Source organism: Lygodium microphyllum, chromosome 14 (genome assembly GCF_053477565.2).
Source record: "Lygodium microphyllum isolate KBCC chromosome 14, Lygodium_microphyllum_v1.1.10, whole genome shotgun sequence".
Taxonomy (NCBI): domain Eukaryota; kingdom Viridiplantae; phylum Streptophyta; class Polypodiopsida; order Schizaeales; family Lygodiaceae; genus Lygodium; species Lygodium microphyllum.
In genome coordinates this window covers 16,594,532-16,620,808 of record NC_141148.1, presented here as the reverse complement: position 1 = coordinate 16,620,808, position 26,277 = coordinate 16,594,532, and the positions used below count along the sequence as shown (strand labels likewise).

The following is a 26,277-nucleotide window of genomic DNA, read 5'->3' as shown; positions in this document are numbered from 1 at the left end:
CCCCTTGAGAGGTGTGAAGATCATACCATAGATCTTATTCCAGGGACTAGTCCGCCCAATAGGTCATCGTACAGGGTTAGTGCATCACAACAGAATCAGATTATGACATAGGTTAATGAGCTTTTAGAGAAGGGACTAATTCAGCCCAGTAGTTCTCTGTTTTGTTCACCTGTGTTAATAGTTCAGAAAAAGGATGGCTCTTGGCGAATGTGTATTGACTACAGAGCCTTGAATAAGAATACGATCAAGAATAGGTTTTCGATTCCGAGGATAGATGACATTCTTGAGTGATTACAGGGAGTAGGAATGTTTAGCAGGATAGATTTAAAAAGTGGGTACCATCAGATTAGAATCAAGCCAGAGGATATCCATAAGACTGCTTTTAGAACGACATTTGGCCTCTATGAATTTTTAATCATGCCGTTTGGATTGACCAATGCTCCTGCCACATTTAACAGGATAGAATTTTCCGCCCTTATCGAAGTTTCATTGGCACATTTTTTAATGATATGATTATCTTTTCAAAGAATGAAGAAGAGCATAGAAAACACTTAGTTATAGTCTTTAATGAGCTTAAGCGTAATAGATTGCTCATTAATGGTAAGAAGAGTGAATTCTTTTTGAAGGAGATTCACTTCCTTGGGCACATAGTTTCTAAAGATGATGTGAAGATGGATCCTGCAAAGATAGAAGCAATTGTCTCTTGGCCAGACTTGAAAACCGTTCATGATGTCCGCAATTTCCTTGGCCTATGCTCTTACTATAGAAGATTTGAAAGACACTTTGCAGAGATTGCTTCTCCTTTACATGCGCTTGATAAGAAGGATGTCAAATGGCAATGGACTGACAAAGAGAAATCAACGTTTAGGTGTTTGAAGGGAAAAATGACTATAGATCTAGTACTTATTTTACCAGATTTGTCTAAGCCATTCGCAGTGCAGTGTGATGCATGTGGAAACAACGTTGGTGTTGTATTAATGCAGAATAGCCAAGTTGTGGCATACAAGAGTAGAGTACTCTCTGTCGTTGAAAGGACTTACCAAATTTATGAGAAAGAGTTATTGATTGTGATCCATGCACTTTCTAGTTGGAAGCACTATGTGACTTTAATGTGACATTAAGGTCACAGACATTAATGTGACATTAAAGTGACATTAAGGTAAATCAAGGGGAACATGCACGAGGATGTCCGTCCGGGCTCTTGGGCGCCCGAACGGGGTTTAGGGGAGCCTAGAACCAAAGAGAGTCCAAGAATAGTAGGACTCACCAAGGTTTGACGGCTGGCAATCGGATCACGATGGGCCTAGCCAGTAATAAACTAGGCAAGGTTGGGAGGTGAAAGGATCGCTCGTGCTCATTTCTTCTGACTGCTTTTCCTCTGGCTTTTATGGTCTTCTCAGAGCCGTCTGACATTGGTATCAGAGTCGACGGGTCTCGTTTTGTGGATCCGTGAAGCTGTTCGATGAGAAGACATGCCGACGGGTCTCGTGAAGCAATCCGTTTACGGCGCCTGGTGACACGTCATATAGGCCGACGGGTCTCGTGAAGTAGTCCGTTTACGGCGCCTGGTGACACGTCATATAAATTTGACGTGACGATTTATTGCAATACGTCACTTATCATATGGCGGGGGGGGGAGCTATCTTCTATATCTAACGTCGTAGGCTGGATCGCGCGCCGAATTCTGGCTCAAGCCCGTCTTAAAGCGCATCAACGAACCTGACGCCTTGTTTCCCTTTCCGCAGGCTGGCCCTCCAGTTGCGTGAAACTAACGTTATTTTCTGGTTCCTTTGTGACCAGTCGACTGCACGCTTTGGAATTTCTCTCGCCAATCCCGACTACACTTGCATAACGAGTACAAGCTGAGCAGAGAACAAGTTCAGGAAAGGTGCATTGATGGCCTGCGTGATCATTAAGAAGGGGGCTGAATACTAGTCGTTTCTGCAAAGAAGCTCCATTTCCTGCGTGACCGACTTTGTTCGAAAGATAAAATTTGTTCCTTACTCTTCGGGTTTATTTATGAACCAGCAACAGCTGCCTGCCATTAAAATCAGGGAAGTACTTTACTTTGTATGCAAATTTCTTATTTTTACTTTCCAATTCCAGTGTATTAATGGCAGAAAAAGGGAAAGAGAGAGTAATGGAAGGTTTTAGTTCTGGGGATCACCCTATGGTAGATCCCCATGAATCAGAGATGCAAGAAGAAGAGTGGGAAGAATTTTTTGCTACACGAGAACAATTTGATGATCTTACTGCTCGTGTACAGGCTCAGGGGGTTTAAATGGAATTTTTAACTCAAACACTCACTGAAATAAAATCTCAATTAACTTTATTGTTAGAAAGAGATAAAAATAAGATAGAAACCTTGGATGTCCCATCTTCATCGAAAGATTTAGATGTGACTATGCGAGATCCTAAGGAACCCCATCATAAGTTGAGGGATAATCCAGTTCTAAAGGATATGAAATCCCCTCAGTTTCACGGGGAGGAAAAAGATAGAAATAAAGATACAATCTTTAATTTCCTCAAAAAAGGGGAAGATTTACATAAACTTAAAAATACTCCACCACATCTCCAAGCACTGGAGGCTAGTTTAACTTTGGGGCCCAAAGCATATAAATGGTGGCGAACTTTAAAGGAGGCAAATAAAATACTTGAAACTTGGGCTCAATTTGAATCCGTCTTTTTAAAAGAATTCCTTCTTGAAAATGAAATGGAAAGAAATTGTGAAGATTGGGATTATGTCAGACAAAAGGGAAGACCCTTGCTGACATATTTGGAGGAATATTGTGAGATAATCCTCAAATTGGAAGGAATAGATGAATTTCAAAAGACAAGAGGATTCATTAGGGGACTAGATAAAGCCTGTAAAAAGGAGTTCATCTAAGACGCTGGAAGAGGCAATTAAATTTGCATTAATCAATGAAGATAATGTGCGTCCAGGTACACTCGCTAGTCTCACTGATACGGAGCCCAAGTCTAAGGAATTGGAAACCTCAAAATTTGTGGGCAAATTTAAAAGGAAAATGCCATTTTTAAAGGGTAAAAAACAACCTTTTGAAAAGAAACAATATGTGAGGCCAAAGTTAAGTCCTGATGACTTTGATAAGGCCAAAAAAGAAAAGTTGTGTTTCAATTGCCTATCCCCTAACCATGCTGCTTGGAATTGCCCTCAAAAGAAAAAGGGGGAAGACAAAGGAAAGGATAAGGACAAGGGCAAGGGAAAAGAAAAACAAATCCATGTAGTGCAGACCTTAGAATTAAAGGGGCTTGAAAAGTACAAATCTTTAGAGGTCTTGCACATGGATGTACAACACAAGTGTTGTATGTTAACTTCTATGTGGCAGCCTACTTTTGGGCCACATGATTTAGTTAGAGTACATGGATTGATAGCTGGAAAGAGGGTTAGAGTCATGATTGATGACTTTGCTACATATAATTTTATAAATTATGCACTTGTCAAAAAATTGAAACTTCCCCAACAAAAGAGTGGGCATCAATATGTTGTTCATATGATGCAAGGCCAAGACAATAAAATATGTGATACAATGATATCCAATTTGGAAATTGAGATTCAAGGATATAAAGATAAACTTAATTTTCAAATTATGAACATGGAAAGAGTTGATATTGCTCTAGGGAGGGAGTGGCTATGGAGATTGGAACCATCCTTAAAACGTAGTTACCATCATAATACACTGGAATTTGAAAGGGATGGTAAGACTTTTGTCATTCAAGGTGAACATGAAGTATCTGATAATCCTTTGCTATGTTCTACTGAAGTTCAGAAGTTGATAAAGAAGGAAGTTTGTGAGGTATATATATTATGGTCTCTTCCTGTACAGAACACTTTCACTTTCTGTAATATAAAGCAACAAATTTCTTATGTTTGTGAGTTGAATGTAAATAATAAATTAAGTAGTTTGTTAGATGATTTTAAAGATGTGTTTCCTTCTGATTTACCAAGTGGCCTTCCACCAGATAGGGGTGATATAAATCATCCAATTGACATAAATAAGGATACACACCCTATTTCTAAACCACCGTATAGGTTAAGTGAAACACAACATCAAGAAGTTGAAAGACAAATTAAGGATTACCTTAATAAAGGGTTTATACAACCCAGTAATTCACTTTGGGCTTCACCAATTTTATTAGTAAAGAAAAAAGATGGTTCTATACGACTTTGTGTTGATATAGAGCACTTAATAAAATAACGGTGAAGAATAAATTTCCTATGCCCAGAATGGAAGATTTTTTTGATCAATTACAAGGGGCAAAATTCTTCACAAAGATAGATTTAAGATCAGGTTATCACCAAGTAAGAATTAAGGCACAAGATGTTCCCAAGACAGCATTTCGTACTAGATACGGGCATTATGATTTTTTGGTGATGCCTTTTGGTCTCACTAATGCACCAGCTACCTTTATGAAGCTGATGAATAGTGTTTTACGGCCCTATCTAGGACATTTTGTAGTAGTCTTCTTGGATGATATCTTGATCTTTAGTAAATCAAGAGAAGAACATTTGGAACACTTACAATTAGTATTCCAACTGTTAAGAACACATTCCCTTTATGCGAAGAAAACTAAATGTGAATTCTTTGCACAAGAGGTCAAATATTTGGGGCATATTATCTCGAAAGAGGGAATCAACATGGATCCAGAAAAAGTAAGGGCAATTATTGAATGGCCATCTCCAAGGAACCTGGAAGAGCTGCAGATCTTCCTAGGTTTATCTGGATTTTATCGTAGATTCATTCGAGATTATGCCAAAATAGCTGTTCCAATGATAGACCAACTTAAAGGGAAAGGAAAGAGCTTTAATTGGGGAACAAACCAAAATGAAAGTTTTCAAAAACTTAAGGTAGCTATTGCTACAGCTCTAGTATTATTAATAGTGGATCCCAATAAACCATTTGTGGTTGAAGCTGATGCCAGTGATAAGGCGATAGGTGCGGTCTTATTACAAGAAGGTCGACCAGTTGCTTTGAAAGCAAGAAATTAGACCGTGAAAAACAGAATTATTCTGTTTATGAGAGGGAGCTGTATGTAATAGTACATGCAATGAAGAAATGGAGGCACTATCTGTACGGTGCCAAACTTTTGATTTTATCGGATCATGAAAGCATTAAGTGGCTTAATGATCAACCGGATTTACACGGGCGTAAAGCCAGATGGGCCGAACTCCTTCAAGAGTTTGACTATGAGATAAGATATAGAAAAGGAAAGTATAACATAGTAGCTGATGCACTCAGTAGAATGCCAATCATTAATGAATTGAGTTTTACTAAGTTCACTTCCAACTTGCTTGAACCTTTAAAAGGGAAATGCCAGGTTGATCCGGCATATTCCAACATATGGGAAGCAATAAAAAATGGGGATCCAAATGAAAGTGCTTCTATTGAGGAATGAATATCTGAGGATGTTCAACAAGGAAATGGAGCATCAGGGGTTGCTCAGACTGGATTCAAGTGGAAGAATTTTACCATTGATAATGGTTATTTGCTCTACAAGGGTAGGGTATGTGTCCCAAAAGATATAGAAATAAGGCGCCAGATACTCTTTGAGTGTCATGATACCCCTAGCGCGGGACATCCAGGAGTTAATAAGACTTATAGTCTTATTAAAAGGCAGTTCTATTGGCCTGGAATGAATAAGGACGTCCTTGACTATGTGGTCAAATGTAATAAATGCCAGGTTAATAAAGCTGAAAGATTGAAAATGGGAGGGCTTCTCCATCCACTAGAGATTCCTTCGGGAAAATGGGAGAGTATCTCCATGGACTTTATTGTTGCTTTACCCAGAACACAGAGAGGGCACGACTCTGTGTGGGTGATTGTGGATAGGTTAACCAAAATGGCTAGGTTCATTCCAACTTCAACTGATGTTAAAACACCAGAATTGGCTAGATTGTTCGTAGAGAACATATACCGATTGTATGGCCTTCCGGCAAATATAGTTTCTGATCGGGATAGAAAATTTGATAGCCAATTTTGGCGTGCGGTATTTAGGAAATTGGATACTAAACTTAGCATCAGTACGGCGGATCACCCGCAAACTGATGGGCAAACTGAAAGGGTTAACCAAATCCTTGAAGATATGCTTAGGGCATACGTAAGTAAAAGGCAAACTAATTGAGAATAGTATCTACCGATAGCAGAGTTTGCATATAACAGTGCCAAGCACTCTTCCACTGGATATAGTCCATTTATGTTAATGTATGGGTTTCAGCCCAGAGCTCCTTTTGCAGTAGGACTGCATAAGGAAAAGGTTCAGGCAGCTAAAGATTTTTTGCAGGATATGAATAGTATGTTAAAATTTGCTCAAGAAAATATTAAAAAGGCTCAAAATCGAGCTTGAGCATATGCAGATCCTCACTGAAGAGACATCTCCTTTGAAGAAGGAGAATTGGTCTATCTTAAGGTGTCTGAACAAACTAAAACTATGAAAAAGGGACAATGTCCAAAGCTTTCACCAAGGTATTGTGGTCCTTTCATAATACTTAAAAAGGTGGGAGAATTGGCTTACAAGCTCCAACTACTTGTTGGTAGTAAAATACATCCAGTTTTTCATGTAAGTAAATTAAGCAAGAAGCTGGGTGATTTGGATAATCTAATCTTAAATGATGATATTGAGGAGCTATTAAATGACCAATCTAATCCACATGAACCAGAAAGAATATTAAATGTTCGTAATAGACGAACAAGGAATACTATTTATCAAGAATGTTTGGTTAAGTGGAAAGATTGTTCAGAAGAAAGCTCAACATGGGAGCGAGTAAGTACTTTAAAGAAAAGGTTTCCCAATTTACAGTTTGACCTTCCAAGTATCATTTTCGAGGACGAAACCGATTCTTAAGGGGAAGGAAATGTGACATTAAAGTGACATTAAGGTCACAGACATTAATGTGACATTTAATGTGACATTAAGGTAAATCAAGGGGAACATGCACGAGGATGACCGTTCGGGCTCTTGGGCACCCGAACGGGATTTAGGGGAGCCTAGAACCAAAGAGAGTCCAAGAATAGTAGGACTCACCAAGGTTTGACAGCTTGCAATCGGATCACGATGGGCCTGGCCAGCAATAAACTAGGCAAGGCTGGGAAGTGAAAGGATTGCTCGTGCTCATTTCTTCTGACTGCTTTTCCTCTGGCTTTTATTGTCTTCTCAGAGCCGTGTGACACATTATTTGCTTGGTGCTGATTTTGTAGTGCAAATGGATCATCAAACACTAAGATACTTTCTCACATGGGCTAAATTATCAGAGAAACACATGTGTTGGGCAAATTTCCTGTCTACGTTTCATTTTCAGATAGTGCATGTGGAAGGCAAGAAGAATGTAGTTGTAGATGTTTTATCTCGCAAACCATAGGTGTCAGTTGTTTTAGTTTCTTATCATCATGAATTGGATGATATGAAAGAGTAGTATGTTGATGACGAAGATTTCTTTGAAATCTATGAACAGTTGATCAATGGCCAACGTCATGATCATTATGTGTTCAAAGAAGGTTTTATCATGATGGATGGAAGACTATGCGTTACAAAACAGCTAAGGCTAAAAGTTTTATTAGAAAGTCATGCTCCACCGTATGCAGGACATCGTGGTATAGATGCTACAGTCAAAGTGGTAGAGATTTTCTTCTATTGGCCAGCCTTGAGATCTAATGTTGATGCATATGTCAGATCTTGCCTTGTATGCCAAAAGGTCAAATTTGATAGACAGAAGGCACCAAGGTTATTGCAACCAATGCCTATTCCAAAAAGGCCATGGAAAAGTATTGCCATGGATTTCATTTTTGATCTTCCATGAGCTTCTTCAGGGAATGATGGAATCTGGACTATCATTTGCAGATTCAACAAACATGCACATTTCATTCCTGTAAGGAAAAATGTTAAGTTAGAACACATGGTAAAGATATTTATGCATAATATCTTCAAGTTCCATGGAATGCCACGGTCAATTGTCAGTGACAAAGACCCAAGAATGACTAGCTTGTTTTGGAAAGCATTGTTTGAAAACATGGGCACTACGCTGAAATTTTCATCTTCTTTCCATCCACAAACTGATGGACAGTCTGAAGAAGCAAATTCGACTGTTTTAGATCTACTGAAGTATTGTGTTTCAGATCATAAGACTTCTTGGGAACACTACTTGCCATTGGTTGAGTATGTATACAATAATATAGTGCACTCATCTACTGGCAAAGCACCTTTTGATATTGTGGAAGGTGGAAAGAAACTGCCTTTCATTTCGCAGACAAAAAGAAACATTTTTGAAGTAGATCATTATGTAAAAGATTGGGAAGAAGCATATAAAAAGGTCAAGTATGCCTTAGAAAAGTCACAAGCTAAACTGAAAAGACTTGCTGATAGTTATCGTTGGGAACTCTTGTTCAAAAACAATGATTGGGTCTTAATGCGTTTTGAAAAAGCACGTTTGAGAAAACAGAATTGCAAGGAACGTTGTTTCCAAAGCTGAGCATGCGTTACTAGGGCCCTTTTCAAGTCTTAGAGAAGATCAATGACGTGGCATATAGGTTTAAATTGCCAGAGAATTGGAAAATTCATAATGCATTCCATGTGAGCCTATTGAGGTCTTTTATTGGTGAAGTGCCAAAAGATATGGTTCAAGAGGAACAGCCTGAAGTAGAGGAATTAGATGGGATTTTAGTTTCTGAGTAGATCTTGGCACATAAGGATAGGAAAGTGAAAGGTAGAGTTATAAGAAGATTTTTGGTGAAGTTCAAGAACTATTCACCAATGGATGCCAAATGGATGGAAGAGGCTGAATTGGCAGATTCGCCTCAATTATTGTAACTTTACCGAGAAGCTTTCTTGCCAGAACCTATAGTGACTCAGAATGCTTTTTGAAGCAATGTACATTCTCTATTGTATAGTTAAATACTGCATCTCATTGAATAATGCACAATGTATGTTTATACTTAGCATTAACATGTGTATCATTGAATGAAATCTTAGTGCTTTGAAGTTGTATTTGTTACACTTTAGTTGAATGATTATACATGTTGTGACACTAGTAGTTTGGGGATACATGCTATCGCCCTGTGTCGCATCCGGAAACATGTATATTAGAAAGGCTCCTAGTAACCATAGTTGGATACAGGATGTGATTCTCCACCTATGTGAGACATTGAACTTGCAATGGCACAAATGGTAGTGGGAAAACTCCTACCATTGCTCCGTGTCATTTGTTAGCAATTGATACATGCGATGGCACTAGTAACATGGAGAATCTTGTTATCGTCCTGTGTCATCTATTAGCACATGTGGCATGCAATCAAGGTCGCTTGCTTCTTTCAAGAGGGGGGTATGCCACTAGGTGGTGATACTTTTTGCAATCGCTTTCCTTATTCACTTATATAAATATTTTATTTTTCTTTTATTTAGTTGCTGTTGCTTTTTACCCCCAGAGTTCTCTTGGATTAAGTCGGGATCTTTGCATGGCCAGAAGAGGCAGTCATTGGGATAAATTGGACTAATGGTTTGTTTGAGCCTTGGGACCGGTTCCATATTGAATAGGCACTGAAGAATAGAATGATAGTGGTGTGGGATTGTGTGCTCGAGCCACTGGAGATGGTGCAAGCGGTCTATGACTCACATAAAGCGGTAGTTTCTTCAATTAACACTTGGACTTTATACACACACACATAAATAGAGACATCTCTCCCTCGCTCAACACCAGATTGGCCCCGAAGACTGGCACCCCTCTCGGTATTTCTTTATCAATTAAAAGATAGAAAATTACAAAAATGGTAATGTTCCAAAATACATAACTTGTGAACAGTTGGTTTTCATATCTTCTAAGTAAATCCCAGCTGCATAGGAACAATACAACATGTCTAGATCAACATCCCTTACTGTCTAGCATGTGCAGAATTCACTGTTCTTACTGTCCAGCACACTGTGCTTACTGTTCAGCATGTGCAGAGTTCACTGTTCTTCTTCAGCATGAGCAGAGCTCACTGTTCTTACGATTCAGCATGTGCAGAGTTCACTGTCCTCATTCAGCATGAGCAGAGTTCACTGTTCTTATTCAACATGAGCAGAGTTCATTGTTCTTACGATTCAGCATGTGCAGAGTTCACTGTTCTCATTCAGCATGAACAGAGTTCACTGTTCTTACGATTCAGCATGTGCAGAGTTCACTGTCCTCATTCAGCATGAATAGAGTTCATTGTTCTTATTCAGCATGAGCAGATTTCACTGTTCTTATTCAGCATGGACAGAGTTCACTGTTCTTACGATTCGGCATGTGGAGAGTTCACTGTCCTCATTCAGCATGAACAGAGTTCACTGTTTTTATTTAGCATGAGCAAAGAAAACACAGAATTGTACCTTCGATGGAATCAATCCATCTTGCAAAGCATTTCTTTTGAGAATAGAGAGAGAGGTGATCAAAAGGAGCAAGCTCTACCTCCATGCTTGAGTCTGAGACATAGAAGTACTCTCCATGGCTGGTTTTCTTGCAGCAATCTACCCTTAGCTCCTCAAAACTTCATTCTCCCATCTGCCCCTTATATCTATTACGTTTTTTTTAATGCTCTCTCTCTCTCTCTCTCTCTCTCTCTCTCTCTCTCGGGAATTTGTGCCACATGGCATATATGTAACAATTTTCCCGTTTAAACCTTCCGGTCTAAAATTATCCATGATTGGTGCAAAATTTGACCTCAGCACAGACCAAAGAATTAATCCTTGTGTAAAAACGAAGACAATGACGCGAACAGATTCTAGGGTCCAAAAATAGTAATTTCCTAAATTTTAGGGATAGTGACCCTTGCATTCCTCAAGTTGTTCTGTGCAACTTTTATCATTGCGACTACATCAAAAGTGTAATGTGGCTCAGTTACAATGACTTTTATTCCGTGAGTATTCTTACATGTGCATCTTCTATTTTGGCCAGGCTCATTGTGCTGCACCATTTTCAGTGGCTAAGCACACAGTCCCAAACCATAGGCATTCTATTCTTCAGTGCCCATTCAATATGGAACCGGTCCTAAGGCTTAGACAAATCATTAGTCCAATTTATCCCAATGGCTGCCTCTTCTAGCCATGCAAAGATCCCGCTTATTCCAAGAGAACTCTGGGGGTAAAAAGCAACAGCAACAAAAGAAAAGAAAAATAAAATATTTATATAAGTAAATAAGAAAAGCAACTGTAAAAAGTATCACCACCTGGTGACAGATGGTGCAGGATAATGAGCCTGGCCAAGACAGAAGATGCACATGTGAGAATGCTCACGGAATAAAAGTTATCGTAACTGAGCCACATTACACTTTTTAATGTGGTTGCAATGATAAAAATTGCTCACAACAACTTGAAAAATGCAGGGGTCACCATCCCTAAAATTTAGGGAGTTACTATTTTTGGACCCCAGAATTTGTTCGTGTCATTATCTTTGTTTTTATACGAGGATTAATTCTCTGGTTTGTGCCGAGGTCAAATTTTGCAACGATCATGGAGAATTTTAGACCGGAAGGTTTAAACGGGAAAATTGTTATACATATGCCATGTTTTACAATTTGGGCACAAATTCCCAAAAGAGAAAGAGAGCATTAAAAAAAAAACGTAATAGGCAGGAGGGGCAGATTTGAGAGTAAAGTTTTCAAGGGCTAAGGGCAGATTGTTGCAAGTACATCAGCTATGGAGAGTACTTCTTCGTCTCAGACTCATGTACGGAGGTAGAGCTTGCTTCCTCTGGTCAACTCTCTCTGTATTCTCAGAGGAAATGCTTTGCATGATGGGCTGATTCCATCGAATGAACAGTTCTGTGTTTTCTTTGCACTTTTGCTGAGGCAAGAGCCTCATCGTCCAGGTTCAGGAGCAGCTGATAGCTTCTCCAATGCAGGAACTAAAGAAAGTGATGATCACACCACACGGAAATAGTGTTTTCAGCTCTGATTTAGTGGTGTTTGTCGGACTGTTTTACTGTTGGAATGATGCCAGGGTCAAAGGGCTTGTAGTCCAACTGGTACGGAACAGATTTGGAATGGAATAAGGCTGAGAACAGGTCAAGAAACAAGTTAAAATAGTAAATACAGAGTCTTGTAGATTGCAATTCTGCACTTGAATTATTGAGTTATGCTCACAGAAAATGTTTTCCTACTTGGGATGTTGTTCTGGATATGTTGGACAGTAAAAAAAAAATAGTAAATACAGAGTTCTGTAGATTGCAATTCTGCACTTGAATTATTGAGTTATGCTCACAGAAAGTGTTTTCCTACATGGGATGTTGTTCTAGATATGTTGTACTGTCCTTATGCAGCTCAAATATGCTCAAAAAAGATGAAAGCCAATTGTTCACAGGTTTTGTACTTTGGAACATTTCTTTTTTGTAACTTTCCATCTTTTAATTGATAAAGAAATACCGAAAGGGGCGCCGGACTACGGGGCGAATCTGGTGTTAAGCGAGGGAGTGAGGTCTCTGCTTGTGTGTATGTGAAAAGACCATGTATTAATTGAAAGAACTATTGCTTTATGTGAGTCATAGAGCGGTTTCACGTACACTTGATAAATTGGTTACCGAACAGGTCTTTGGGGGGGAGAGTCCCTCGAGAAGTGTGGTCGGATAAGCCACCTTTGTATGCACACTTGAGAGTGTTTGGCTACGAGACATTTGTGAACATACATAAGGAACAACACAACAAATTGGAGCCAAAGTCCTATAAATGCATTTTCCTAGGATATAGTGATGAGAGTGAAATGGATATAGACTATGGGATCTTGAGAAAAGGAAAATTGTACGCGGCAATGATGTTATCTTCCGGGAAGATCGTATGCATAAATAGCCCGAAAAGATTGAGGAAATCAGAAGAATTGTGTTTTGAGAAGAAATACATGTAGGATAGGAAAGAGTGCTTGCTGTACAACAACAAATACCTACTGCAAATGACCCTATAAATATAGGGAATGATGCTGAAATTGATCAACGAGAAGTTGACCATGAGATACCACAGTTTCAACAAGAAAATGTACCATTAGAATAGTTGGAATAGGCAGGACAACATGCGAAACCATTTGAATAGCAAGGTGTTATGCAGATTTGCACGTTGAATAGCCAACAAACACTAATCATTAGGTCCGTAGGTTGACCAAAAATACTAAACAACCAGATAGATTTGTCCTTGGTACAAATTATATTATTGATTATGTGATGTTAATAGACTGTGGTGAACTTATGCTTCAAGGAAATAATGGACAAAGAGGACAGTAAGAAATGGCATAAAGCTATACTGTGAGAGATGGAATCTCTAAAGAAGAACGATACTTGGAATTTGGTGCATTTGTCCAAAGGGCAAAAAGCCCTACCATGTAAATGGGTTTACAAGATGAAGGTCACTTTTGGTTTCTTAGCAAAGTACAAAGCACGACTTGTTGCAAAGGTTTACAAGTAGGAATATGGGATTGACTTTGACGAGATCTTTTCTTTTGTAGTTAAGATGACTACTTTGCAAACCATATTGGGCTTGGTTGCATGTGAGAATATGGACCTCATATAGATGGATGTAAAGACTAATTTCTTACATGGTGATCTGGATGAGGACATATATATGCTGTTAGAGTTCATAGCCTGTTTTTTAGGCAGCGGCACAGCTGGTCCAGCAGTCGGACCAGCTGCACAGTCGGACTGTGCAGTCGGACTGCCACGTGGCAGTCCAACTGCCTGCAGCCATTTTTATTAGGCTGCGCCCCATTTTTGAGCCCCGTTCTAGGTGATTTTTCGCCTATTTATTGCTGACGTTTTCAGCAGTCTGCCCACTATTCTCTGTCGCAGATTACAGACCGGTGCCGTGCAGATTTCTGTCTCTGTTCACAGATTTCAGACAGCAGACAGTGCAGACTGCAGCAGACTTCGAGGTGGACAGCAGGTCGCATCGTCGAGGTGGAGACACGCAGTCCAGCGCACTGCGCCCGTGTATATCTTTGTATTCAGCATTCTCTATACAGCAGATCTTCATTGTACACTGTCTCTTTCTCTCCCTTTTCTCTCTGCGTTCTCTCTCTCTCAGTCCTACGCTTCCGCACCGCTGCACTTTGATATGGTATCAGAGCAGTGTTTGAGGGCTGACTGAGCGCAGAATCAACCTGAAGTGGAGTTTCCATCGCGACACAAATTTGCTTTTTTTTGCCTTTAAGGGCAGACAGGAGGGCTGCGCCTTGAAACAAGGCTGAAACGAGTGTGGGCGCACAGGAAAGGAGTACAGGTGGTGGATTTGCTGCTGTTTACTGCTGTTTTACGCGGAGAAAGTTTGAGTTTTCAACCTAAAAGTGCAGGTTTTGCTTTTTCATCGCCTCCGGCGGGTGAAGAAGCTTCGGGACGCGGAAGAGCCTTAGCAGGCTGAGTTTACCCAGTCAGAGGGGGCTGCTTTTGCGTTTGAGAAGGCATTGCAGGTGAAGATGTCTACAGAGATGGACTTGGAGTTCCAGGCGATTATGGACCGGAAGGTGCCTGTCCTACCGGCTCTTCCTACAGATCAGAAGCTCGACGGCGACAACTACCGCATTTGGCGCGTTATGATGTTGGCCATTCTGGAGTCCTATGATTTGGCGGAGTTGGTACAGGAAGATATTGACTGGCCTTCGGTAAGAGATGAGTCCAAACTCTCTTCCGATGCTCGTGCAGAGTTGGCCAGGGCCCAGTCTCATTGGGACAAACTGAATGCCAGGATTCGATCCTTTCTCTTTCTATCATGCACTACAGCCGTGATCGCTCACATCGAGCACTTGACGGTGGCTCGTGAGATATGGCTGGAGCTTGATCAAATGTACAATCGGATGACCCTGATGAAGAGGGTTTCTTTGGAGGTACAGATGCGGACCTTGTCCGTCAATAAGTCTTCTTCGCTAAGGGAACACATTAACAAGCTAAGGCAGCTACAGATGCAGGTTCAGAATGCGGGGAAGGCAATTTCCTCCGAAGACATGGCGATTACACTCTTGTCCCAGTTGCCGCCACGATTCGGTACATTTTACTCTGCCCTTATTGCTTCGGGGCGAGAGTCTACTCTTCGGTGGGAAGAGTTGGTTCCTATGGTCTTGGACCAAGAGGAACAGTTAAAGGGACAGAATGCTTCCAAGACGGAGGCGTTGACAGGTCAAGCCTCTCAGAAGAAGGGGAAGGACCAAAAGAAAAAGAAGGGGGATAACAAGTCCAAGAAGGACAAGGAGAAGGACAAGGACAAAGACTCCACATGCCATATTTGTGGAAAGACTGGCCATTGGAAGAAGGATTGCCCTGACAAAGACTCGAAGGACACCAAGAAGAAGGAAACCAAGGATTCTGGAGCGGTGGCTGCACCCTCATTAGCTGCATTTCTACATTTAGTTGTCATAAAGGACGCTTCACCAAATGCTTCTGATGCTGCGATGGCGGCTCCCCAATCTCGAGAGTGGATTATTGATAGTGGTGCCTCACGGCACATGACTCCTTCATCAGATGGTGTTGCCCAGCTGGGACCTTCGCGTGGGCAGGTTCTCATTGGAGACAGCTCTTCAGTTTCTATTGCAGGTCGGGGTAAGATGCAGCTTATTCCGGATGGACGAGGTGGCACCCATACCTCAGAGGTTTTGCATGTACCAGGATTGGGGTACCATCTCCTTTCAGTTCATAAGATTTGCTCCCTTGGTCTTTTGGTGGAATTTGACAGTTCTACTGTGCGAGTCCTTGATCGTGAATCGAGGAAGGTTCTATCATCTGGATATGAGGAGAACGGCATTTACAAACTGAAGTCTTCCACTGCCCTCTCTTCTCTTCTTCTTACCTCACAGTCACAATTTGAGTTATGGCATGCTCGGTTTGGTCACCTGAACTATGACTATCTTCGGAAGACGTCACGTGGACAGCTTGTTCGAGGGTTGCCGGATATAGTGGTGAGCCAGCAGCCATGTGTCTCCTGCATACGGGGGAAGCAGCATCGGGATGCCATTCCCCACACAGCTTCGCGGCGGTCTACTTCACCGATGGAGCTAGTATCTACGGATCTATGTGGCCCTATGAGGAATGAGTCCCTGCGTGGGAGCTCGTACTTCATGCTGATAGTGGATGACTACAGCAGGATGACATGGGCCTATTTTTTGGCACTAAAGTCAGAAGCTTTCTCGCACTTCAAGGATTGGCTTCTCTTTGAGGAGAACCGATCAGGCCGGAAGTTGAAGACCTTGCGATCCGACAAGGGAGGTGAATTTGTGTCTAATGAATTTGCTCGGTTTTGTGCAGATAGAGGAATTCACCAGGAGTTTGCCAATACCAATACTCCTCAAGAAAATGGTATTCTAGAACGGAAGAACCGCAGTGTGATCGAGATGGCGCGCACCATGATGGAGCACCGACAGACCCCTCAGGTTCTGTGGGCCGAGGCTGTGGCTACTGCAGTCCACATCCTTAATCGATCCCCTACTTCGGCCGTGGAAGGGATGACTCCATTTGAGGCTTATTTTGGGACGAAGCCAGATGTTTCTTACTTTCGGGTCTTTGGGTGTGATGCCTATGTTCACATTCCCAAGGCTCACCGTGACAAATTTGAAGCGGCTTCCCGAAAACAGGTATTTGTTGGCTACAGCTCCCAGTCCCAAGGCTACCGACTGTATGATCCCGTCAAGCGGGATGTATATACTAGCCGTGATGTGCGGTTTGTGGAGGTTCCGGCTTCTTCAACGGGTGAGGAGCATCCCGTTCTTGGAGATCCAGGGGAGAGTTTGGCTCCTTCTACAGTTCCACTGGAGCCTGTGCCGTTTGATTATGATTCTGTTTCTGACACAGAGTCTACTGTTCCACCGGATCCTTCTGAGGAGTTACCACCGGTGGACATTCCAGAGTCTTCTACTGATGGAGAACGACGAGGGGAGGTTCGGCCTCCTCGCTGGGCTCGTGACACACTCCGTGATTCAGGGATCGAGGGGGTTCCTGAGGAGTGGGAACCGCAGGATGGTCCGCGGCGGTCACGGAGGCACCAGACGCATTCTTCGGAGCTTGTTTGCTCCAATTATTGTTTGATGTCCCGAGTTATGTAGGATCGAGAGCCCACCTCCGTGAAGGAGGCTTTACAGTCCACCCCATGGAAGAAAGCTATGGAAGCTGAGTTGGAGGCTATTGAGAGGAATGGCACTTGGTCACTCGTGCCGCGCCCCCCGAAGAAGAAGGTGATTGGAGTCAAGTGGGTCTTCAAGACCAAATATCTCAGTGATGGTACTTTGGATAAGCACAAGGCTCGCCTTGTTGCTAAGGGTTTTGCCCAGCGCCCAGGGATTGACTGTCATGACACCTTTGCCCCTACAGCTCGTATGGCAACCATTAGAGCTGTTCTTGCTTTGGCTGGCCATAGGAGATGGCCTGTTTATCAGCTGGATGTGAAGTCGGCCTTCCTGAATGGTGATTTGAAGGAGGAGATCTACGTTGAGCAGCCTCCTGGCTTTGGTTCTTCGGATGGGAAAGTCTACAGGTTGAAGAAGGCCCTGTATGGTCTCAAGCAGGCCCTGCGAGCTTGGAACGAGAAGATTGATTCGTTCCTCCAGACTCAGTTGGGATATCGGCGGTCCAAGGCCGATCCGCAGTTGTATGTTCACACTTCCGAGGATGGTTGTGTGCTGTTTGTATTATATGTTGATGATTTGATTGTCACAGGTGATGATGCACAGTAGGTCCAGGAGACAAAGTCAGCTTTACATCGGACGCTCGAGATGACGGATTTGGGGCTACTCCATTTCTTTTTAGGACATGAGATTTATCAGTCTCAGAGGGGGATTTTTCTCTCCCAACAGAGATATGTATAGGAGCTCTTGGTGTCTTTTGAGATGGAAGATTGTCGGGCCCTCTCTACTCCTATGGATCCGAACTGGAAGGCCACTTCCCACTCAGCTTCTCCTTTGGCGGATGCTTCCCGCTATCGACAGTTGATAGGGTCCTTGATTTGGCTTCTCAACACGAGGGTTGATCTATGTTTTGCTGTTGGGCTCTTGGCAGGGTTCATGAGTGAACCTAAGACGGTGCATTGGCAGGCTGCTCAGAGGATACTTCGGTATCTGAGGGGGACGTCTGATTTGGGGATTCATTACCCCGCAGGGACAGATGGGTCAGATCTTGTACTTGCAGGTTGGAGCGACTCGGATTGGGCCGGTGACGTGGACCACAGGCGGTCTACAACAGGTTACTGCTTTACTTTGGGTGGCGGTGTTATTTCATGGAGTAGCAAGAAGCAGCCCACGGTAGCCCTTTCGTCTACTGAGGTGGAGTATCGGGCCGCATCTTCCACCACATGCGAGGTAGTGTGGCTTCGGAGATTGTTGGAGGAGCTTGGGTGCCCCCAGACTCGTCCTACATTGCTGCGATGTGACAATGAGAGTTGCATTGCCTTGGCAAGGAACCCTGTTTTTCATGCCCGGACGAAGCACATTGAGATTCAGTACCACTTCATCCGAGAAAAGCTTCTGGATGAGACCATCACTGTGGAATATTGCAAGACGGAGGATAATCTTGTGGATTTGTTTACGAAGGCGCTTCCTCAAGCTCTACTTCGGCAACATTCCAGATCCCTCAGGCTTCTGCCCTGTCCAGGCTCTGAGAGGGGGTGTTAGAGTTCATAGCCTGTTTTTTAGGCAGCAGCACAGCTGGTCCAGCAGTCGGACCAGCTGCACAGTCGGACTGTGCAGTTGGACTGCCACGTGGCAGTCCGACTGCCTGCAGCCATTTTTATCAGGCGGCGCCCCATTATTGAGCCCCGTTCTAGGTGATTTTTCGCCTATTTATTGCTGACGTTTTCAGCAGTCTGCCCACTATTCTCTGTCGCAGATTACAGACCGGTGCCGTGCAGATTTCTGTCTCTGTTCACAGATTTCAGACAGCAGACAGTGCAGACTGCAGCAGACTTCGAGGTGGACAGCAGGTCGCATCGTCGAGGTGGAGACACGCAGTCCAGCGCACTGCGCCCGTGTATATCTTTGTATTCAGCATTCTCTATACAGCAGATCTTCATTGTACACTGTCTCTTTCTCTCCCTTTTCTCTCTGCGTTCTCTCTCTCTCAGTCCTACGCTTCCGCACCGCTGCACTCTGACATATGCAACATCTAGAAGGTTTTGTGGCCAAGGGGTAGGAAAAGATGGTATGTAAACTCAACAAAAGCTTGTATGGCTAAAATAGGTATTGCGTGAATGGTATTATATGTTTGATACATTCATGCAATCTCAAGGATTTTAAAGGAATCAAGTGGATCACTGCGTATATACCAAGAAGACAGTAAATGACAACCTTATTATACTAGTTTTGTATGTGGATGACATGCTGATTGGTGGTAGGGATGTTCATGCTTTGGACACATTGAAGTAGAACCTGCACAATAATTTTGACATGAAGGATCTTGGTGAGGCAAATCACATTCTTGGCATGCGTATACTTAGGGGCAGATCGAATGGTCTTCTTTATCTGTCACAATAGGAGTATGTATCCAAGATTTTGCAACGTTTCAATATCGAGGGGGGGGAAAGCAATTGGTGTACCATGGCCTCCATATGTGAAACTTAGTGTGGAGGACAGCCCTACATATGATGATGAAAAGGTTAAAATGACCAAGAATTTGTATACTTCAGCTGTGGGTAGCTTGATGTATGCTATGGTTGCTACACGTCTTGACATAACATTTGCTGTGGGAGTGGTTAGTAGGTACATGGCACATCCTTCTAGTAAGTATTAGGAAGCAGTGAAAGTTATCATGAGATATCTTAAGGGCACAAAGGATTTGTGCATCTACTTTGGAATGCAGAAGGTATCTATCGTTGGCTTTACGGGTGCAAACTATGCTGGTCATGCTGAATGCAGAAAGTCTACTTCAGGGTATGTATTCACCTTCACAAGGGGGAGCATTTTCTTGGATCTCCAAGCTACAGAAGTGTGTTGTATTGTCTACTACATTGCTATCTCTAGAATGTATGCATGTTGTGTCTTTGTGATCATTGTGCAAGCTTGCACCTCCATCATTGTTGCTGTGAAGAAGTGAATTAGAAGGCCCATGGTGGGCCCCTTACAATCACTCATACACAACATTCTATAAAAGTGAGTCATGGCAATCACAATGGCACAGATTTTCTGCTAAAATTGTTTATTGAGGCACAAGCGTTGCATGGCTTTGGCCTCCTTTTGTCTCACGCTTATTCCACTCATTCCATAGAGTGGATATCACTGCTTGGCAAAGAGTAGACTGCATCTCATAAAGGCGCTTTGACAACAAGCACATGAAAGCAAATCAAGTTGAAGTGGTTTTTTCATTTGAAGTGTGCTATGCTCGCAATGCGTTGCAAGTACTTTTACCTTTACTATGAAGAATGTGACAACTGATGTAGCTTTATGGACCACCCTCTTCACTGGCTTGAGCTTCTTGATGTTCTCCATGAGTAAGTCCAAACAATGACTTGCACATGGAGTCCATACAATCATAGGAAACTCGGCCTCAAGCAAGCAGTCCATGTGTCAATAATTGGATGGATTGTTGGTAACAACTTGTACCATATTTGAGGGGCCTACCTACTACCACAGTTCTTTGTTGAGAGAGAGAGAGTCAAGCTTAGAAAAGATTCAAGGATATATACGTGTTTGTGTGTGTGTGTGCATGTGTGTGTGTGTGTAGAGAGAGAGAGAGAGAGAGAGAGAGAGAGAGAGAGAGGAATGCTTCATGAATCATGATCATTTAATAAATTATAATATGGAACATAAAAGTTATAAAAGTAACAACTTTAAAAAGACAATGCATACCTCAGTGATGGCTTTTTGAATGTGGCGGTAGATGAATGTGCCCGTTGTTTTTCTCCCTCTCATGTCGGTGTCTATGACTTGCAAAAGGTATGTGCCAAGTGGACATGAAATGAGTATGTTGATATGCCCTGTTTCTTACAGTCACTCCATCCGTTGGTGAGAATGGAGAGCTGCACTTTGTCCATGCGGCTTGAATAGGATCAAGGGTTTTAAATCCTTTCCTCTTCATCAATCTTCTTATTCTCATGTCGTTATAGATGACACTGGTCCACCTTTCGCATGGACCCACATTGGCAATGGCTTTTACCATCCTCTTCCATTGCTCTTTCTTTAGGATATTGAATACAAGATTTCACTCAATCATGGTTTCTTATGGTCACTCATGATGCCGATGGAGGCTTCAAGCTTGGAGGTTCGGGTGGGGGAGAGGAGAGTCAGAGAGGTGTTTGAGAAAGAGAGGGAGCGTGAGAGGCTTGACTCTTGAGAGAGAGGGAGAGGGTTGGGGGAAAGAGGGAGAGTGACATGCTTGAAGGAGAGAGAGGAAGTAAGAGAGGCTTGATAGATTTATGCTTGAAGAGGAAGGGGGTGGGGTGGAGAGGAGAGGAGAGAGAGGAGAGTGAAAGCTTGATTGCCAAGGCCAAAGATTCAAGTGAAGCTTTGGAGAGGGAGATGAGAATTCTTACTGACTTGGTGTCGATTCTGGAAGCATGGAGCACCTTTTATAGACTAGAGAAGAGTGTGGGAGAAGAGAGGGATTCATGACTCGAGCATAGAGATAGATCATGGCTGGATTCCAAGGTTGAAGGGTTGAAATGATGGAATCCAAGGGCCCAGGCTAGAGCTTCAAGTGTGCGAAGTCAAGGAGTCAAAGTTGAAAGAAGGGTCAAGGCTGAAAGGCTGGCTAGAATCCAAGGGGTGCTAGGTGAGGTGTGCACAGCCAGAAAAGGGGGGTGGAATGTGGTATCCAAGGCCTAGATACTCCCTACAGTGCCATGTAGGCGCCAACATTTATAAAATGTGTAGTTGGGACATGGTCTAGTGATGCTGGAATGCATGTAGATGCGGTGGCAAAAGCTAGTCTGTTTTTTAATACAAAATTGTACAATATGCACACCGTATTGTAAGAGCAGTAGGGTATGGACAGGTTCGTATGTCGTACGGAGGCAACTATGCTTTATGTACAACTTTAATGTGGACTTAGAAAACAAATTTGAGTCCGACTTAAGAAACAATTAGATTTCAAAAACAGTAGGTAGTAACTTGTGAGGTTTATGAATCATAAGAGTACCATACCGATCAATCACGTCTAATCAATGAACCATTGTTCATGATTAAGTTAACTGTCATAATCCCATTAAACATTTAAATGACAAGTAATTAATTGCAAATCTAAACAGTGCACAATCTTATATATAAGCTATAACATGTGGGAGTTCCAAAGTAAGGTCCAAAATTATTTGCAAAAAAAAAAAGGCTCTGTCATGCAAAGCACTTTGGAGCAACCACAATGACAAAGGCCTTCACATCTGTCCACAAGTCCTCCAAGCAAAACCATTGAAGGTTTTAGCTTCTTGTTGGCTAGTGGTGGACTCCCCTTCAAGCCACTCTTGGAATTCATTAGAGACCATTGTCTTTTGGATGTTGTTGTGGATGTCACAGATGTGAGAAAAAGCCGTGTAGCTGCAAATCATGTCTTCAATGGCTTCTTCAACTCAGAATCCGAGCATGAGTGATAAATCACAGGTAGGTGTTGACGAAGAGCGTGATCAACAATCCTTTTTACCCACACTAATTTGCAATATCTTCCATGAAAAGGTCTAGGCAATGAAAGTCCATTCCATGGATGAAAACTTGTCCTTAAGTTTCCATTGCATAGATGCGCAATTAGAGGCATCGTCAGTGACCATTGGATTTTGTTTACTGGACCAACTTATATGCAGATTGCACATGATACAAAACATGTAATTTGTAAGTGATCATCAACTCATTACAATTGGGTATTCATCTTAGTTTTTGCCTGGTGTTCCCTTTTGCACATGATGTCCTTTCAGCTTTCACTCACAACATGCAATAGGGATCCTGATGATGGTTTGGTCTTAGGTAACAATTATTTTTAGTGGATGACTCTTTGATTTCAAGCTGTGAGACAATTGACTTTCTGATGTTCCATTTTTATATCAGGTGCTCAAAAAACGGAGCAGTTAAAAGACCAACTGAAAGACTTCTTAAGTGATTTGAAGTCTCAGGTATGTTTCTGTCTTAATTAGTCCTTGTTTTAGTTGTCAAGAAGCCAACACACATCTTGCACAACTCTTCTTTTCATACCATTTCTTTATGGTAAAGGCAAACAAATAGTTTCTAGTTTAGGCTTGCTGTGAATTGTGGATGCCTGAATGAGTACTGTACAATGCCGCATTGATTTGAGTATAAAAGGTCAACTGATTTTCATTTTATAGTCAACTTTTAAGGGATTTCACAAGCACACAATGTATTCAGCCTGAACTTATATTTTCTACATGTGAAGAGTATCGACTTTGCTTGGCTTACATAATTCAGTCAGTAATCTCAAATGTGGCCATGTGACAAAATAAGTGCTGACGTACTAATGGAGCATCCACGTAACATGGATCCGACTCCACATGCAGATGTAAACTAACAACATGAGATTTGAATCTTTGATGGCATCTCTCATTTGTTTCAACCGAATCATAGGAATATTGGATGGTGTCTTAGTCTTCCTTGCAAAGCCAACCTAGCCTTTGCATGGCTGTTTTTGGCCCTTAATCATGAGTTGGATTAGTCCATTTTACCTGTTGACTGGGCTGGGAGTCAGGGAAAAGTTGAGTCAGCCCAGGAATTTTGGCTAAGCATCTTGCACAACTCTGCTTTTCATACCATTTCAGTATGGTAAAGGCAAACAAATAGTTTCTAGTTTAGGCTTGCTGTGAATTGTGGATGCCTGAATGAGTACACTGTACAATGCCGTGTTGATTTGAGTGTAAAAGGTCAACTGGTTTTCATTTTATAACCAACTTTTAAGGGATTTCACAAGCACACAATGTATTCAGCCTGAACTTATATTGCTACATGTGAAGTGCATCGACTTTGCTTAGCTTACATAATTCAGTCAGCAATCTCAAATGTGGCCATGTGACAAAATAAGTGCTGCCATACTAATGGAGCATCCATGTAGCATGGATCCCGATTCCACATGCAGATGCAAACTAATGACATGAGATTTGCATCTTTGATAGCATCTCATTGTTTCAACCGAATCATAGGAATATTGGATGGTGTCTTAGTCTTCCTTGCAAAGCCAACCTAGCCTTTGCATGGCTGTTTTTGGTCCGTAATCATGAGTTGGATTAGTCCATTTTACCTGTTGACTGGGCTGGGAGTCGGGGAAAAGTTGAGTCAGCCCAGGAATTTTGGCTTAGCATGTTAACTCTTGCTTGATTTTACTGCTAGGATCTTGCACACAGTCATTTGACTAGTGTAAAAAAATTGTTCTCTCATGACACAGTAAGGCTTACTGTAGTATATTTTGCTTTAAATAGTTCAAGCCAGAATTGTCTTAAGTGACACTAAAAGCAGTGTGTGTGTTTGCAGACATCAAGTGGCTCGAGGAATGACTTGAAGTGATAAAGGAAGAGGTTTTTTTTTTGGAACATGAATATGGGTGATGAAATGATCTGTGTTTAAAGTTAACCAGCTATAAGGGCATTGTATATTGTCATTAAACTCTGTTGTGTAGTAATCATGACAAGTCTAGCTGACCTACCAGCTTCTAGGCATGGATTCTTTTGATGGGTGAGGTTTGTATGGACTTCATGCTCTGCTTAAATCTTTTTGAACTTCAACGTATGCTGTTTGGATTAGTGCTTTGTGTTGCAAACACATGATCAACTCATGGGTTGATCTAAGTTCACGGATTTGGCTATGTTAGCAGCCAGTTAATACGGATCTTTTGGAGTATTCAGGCCATTTTCTGGCCTTTTAAAGATGCTCCCATTTTGATGATATATGTTGCAATTTTGTTTTTTTGCGACTTTGTAACCTCATCAACAGCGAGTTTGTGCTCAAAGTTACATGAGTTTTAATAAAGCTGGCATGGATAACAATTCATAATCAAACTGTAGTATATGGACGTGTAACAGGTTAACTCACATACACATACTATGAGCTGAGATTCACAAACCTCGCAGAACTCTGTTAAGAGGTATGTTTTACACAGCTGAAGATCATTAGCACAATTTACAGAAAGATTGCTACTATTGTTGCCTCATTTCAAGATAAGAAACCCTTGGCATCAACCACCTCTTTTGACTGAAATGCCATAATCATGAAGTCCACTGGTGTAAGAACACAATATGTTATTTTGAAATACCTATAAAGGACATAAGGTTGGTCTCACCATGGAAACCCTATCATGGTAAATGAATGTCAAAGTGGAAAAAGTAGCTCGTTTAGACAACTATGGTTTTTATAAACAATGCTTAATCTTTCTTTTTTGTTTCCATTATAACCTTTTTTAGAAGGAAAAGAAGGGGAACAAGGGGAAGAAAGAAATGAGGAAAATGAAGTAAATTCACTATGTAGATACAATTCACCATGTGCACATCATTAAGAGTGACATCATTGAGATAAGTTGTAAATTTCACTAGCCACACTAATACATAGCCTTAGACAGCCATGCAAGTCGCTTTTGTCCAATGGCATATATAGCATCACATATATTTGTGGCACATTCTTTTTGCCAAATTTATTGCATAGAGGACAAAAACGACAAAGAGGAATGCCTACTTGGAGATGTGAGATTAAGTAGATTCGTGAGAGGTTCAACATTTGACACAAGAAGCAAGCCTAAAGGATGAGTCAACAAAATGACATATACAAAAAATAAGAAAATTGTGCTAGAAGACTATTATTTGAAGCCCTTGGCTTGAATTGTCCATAATGACATTTGATAGACATCAACAAAGCCATCAATAGGTGTTTGAGGGACATTGGGTGATTACACACACACACACACACACACACACACACACACACACACACACAGAGAACCATCCTCTAAGATGCTTCAAAGGCACATAAGGTAGACGACATATCAATGTTTTAATTGCAATCCACTTTAGGGTGCCATGGACACACACACAAAATTGAAGTGCTAAAGCTACAAGGGTTGCTAAATACGTAATGACCCTAAAGCAACTTAGTGCTTAGGCTTTTTGAACTATTTGCGGTGGCTTTGTTGCTTTCATAAGACATTGGTTTTTCCTCTTTCTTAGTTGCCCAATTCCACCTTGTCATGTGGTGTAAGCTCATTTGTAATCCACATTTTGGTTCATTTGAATGTTTTTGATTGCTTTATGCTTCAACATTGTCTTGTATGTCTCCAAAGTCCAATGCTATTTGATTAATCCCTTGCTTGGTGATATGCTATGGTACCTCCCATTTAAACTCTTACTTTTTCAAGTTGGCTTGATTTTGGTCTCTAGTATATATGAGTTTGAA

General features: G+C 41.7%; 1 protein-coding gene across 1 annotated transcript in view; it reads left to right on the top strand.

The window, feature by feature from the left end:
• The window catches only part of LOC148025362 (UvrABC system C protein), a 44,979-nt gene extending 20,359 nt beyond the window's left edge, over window positions 1-24,620 (top strand). The window contains exons 3-4 of the mRNA XM_087692423.1: window positions 22,942-23,006; window positions 24,370-24,620. Of these exons, the coding sequence (XP_087548549.1) occupies window positions 22,942-23,006; window positions 24,370-24,402 (98 nt within the window). The 3' untranslated portion in view covers window positions 24,403-24,620. The remainder of the gene's footprint in view (window positions 1-22,941; window positions 23,007-24,369) is intronic.
• The last annotated feature ends 1,657 nt before the right edge of the window (window positions 24,621-26,277 follow it).